Source organism: Eimeria acervulina, genomic scaffold, assembly GCF_000499425.1.
Source record: "Eimeria acervulina Houghton genomic scaffold, Eah_scaff1328, whole genome shotgun sequence".
Taxonomy (NCBI): domain Eukaryota; phylum Apicomplexa; class Conoidasida; order Eucoccidiorida; family Eimeriidae; genus Eimeria; species Eimeria acervulina.
In genome coordinates this window covers 5,001-6,091 of record NW_013549276.1, presented here as the reverse complement: position 1 = coordinate 6,091, position 1,091 = coordinate 5,001, and the positions used below count along the sequence as shown (strand labels likewise).

The following is a 1,091-nucleotide window of genomic DNA, read 5'->3' as shown; positions in this document are numbered from 1 at the left end:
GTAAAGAAGATAAAAGAAGACAGTAAAGGAGACAGCAAAGGAGACAGCAAAGGAGACAGTGAAGGAGACAGTAAAGGAGACAGTAAAGGAGACAGTAAAGGAGACAGAAGGAGACAGTAAAGGAGACAGTAAAGGAGACAAACCTGTTCCTCTCTCTGTGACTCAGCAGACGCATATTTCTGAACAATAATTTGCTTCTTCCGCTCCAGCAGCAAACGGCCGATCTCCGCGTCGGTAGGCAGGTCCACGTACACCTGAAACTTCTTGCTGCTGCTGCTGCTGCTGCTGCTGTCCTGCATTAAGAGACAGACAGAGACAACAGCGGTTGCTCTCTTTTCTTGTTGTTCACCGCAACAACGCAAGCACAGACAACAACTACAAAAGAGAAGCAACAGCAGCAGCAACTGCTGCTGGAGCTGGTTCTGCTGCTGCAGCTGGTTCTGCTGCTGCTGTAGCAGTTGGCGCTGCAGCTGCTGATGCTGCTGCTGTTGATTCAGTTGCTGCAGCAACTGCTGCTGCAGTGTTTGGGCGTACCTCTCCGTCTTGTTTGTGTTTGCGTCTGAGTTTGTCTCGCTCTGCAGCAGCAGCCATGCCCTTAGCAGCAGCTGCTGCTGAAGCAGCACCAACACTTTCTAGCAGCTCCTGCTGCTGCTGCAGCTCCTCCTCTTGCTGCTGCTGCCAAAGCTGCTCCTGCTGCTGCTCCGCTAGCAGCAAATCTTCGTTTTCCTGCAGCAGCAAGCATGCAGACAGCAAAATGAAGAGACATAAGCACTCAGGTGTATAGCCACCTCCCGCTGCTGCAGCAGCAACGCCACATGTGTCGCGTGTGGGGCCCCACATCATCTGCTGCAGCAGCACCCGTTCAGCAGCAACACCTTCTGCTGCTGCTGCTATTGTTGCTGCTGCTACATCTGCTACTTCTACTACTGCTGCTGCTCCTACCGCTGCATCTGCATCTGCTGCTGCTGCTGCTGCTGCTGCTGCTAGCTGTGGAAATGCTGTATGCAGTGTTAACGTAGTAGTTGTCATTATTGAGCGCATCTGCTGCATCTGCTGCTGCTGCATCTGCTGCTGCTGCATCTGCTGCTGCT

The 1,091-nt window shown here is 52.8% G+C and overlaps 1 protein-coding gene across 1 annotated transcript in view; it reads right to left on the bottom strand.

Annotated features, from left to right (window-relative positions):
- Positions 1 to 375: 375 nt before the first annotated feature.
- EAH_00058540 (isy1-like splicing family domain-containing protein, putative) overlaps positions 376 to 1,091 on the bottom strand; it is a gene marked incomplete at both ends in the record, with an annotated part of 2,325 nt that continues 1,609 nt past the window's right edge. Inside the window, one exon of the mRNA XM_013393651.1 lies at positions 376 to 726. Within this exon, the coding sequence (XP_013249105.1) occupies positions 376 to 726 (351 nt within the window). The remainder of the gene's footprint in view (positions 727 to 1,091) is intronic.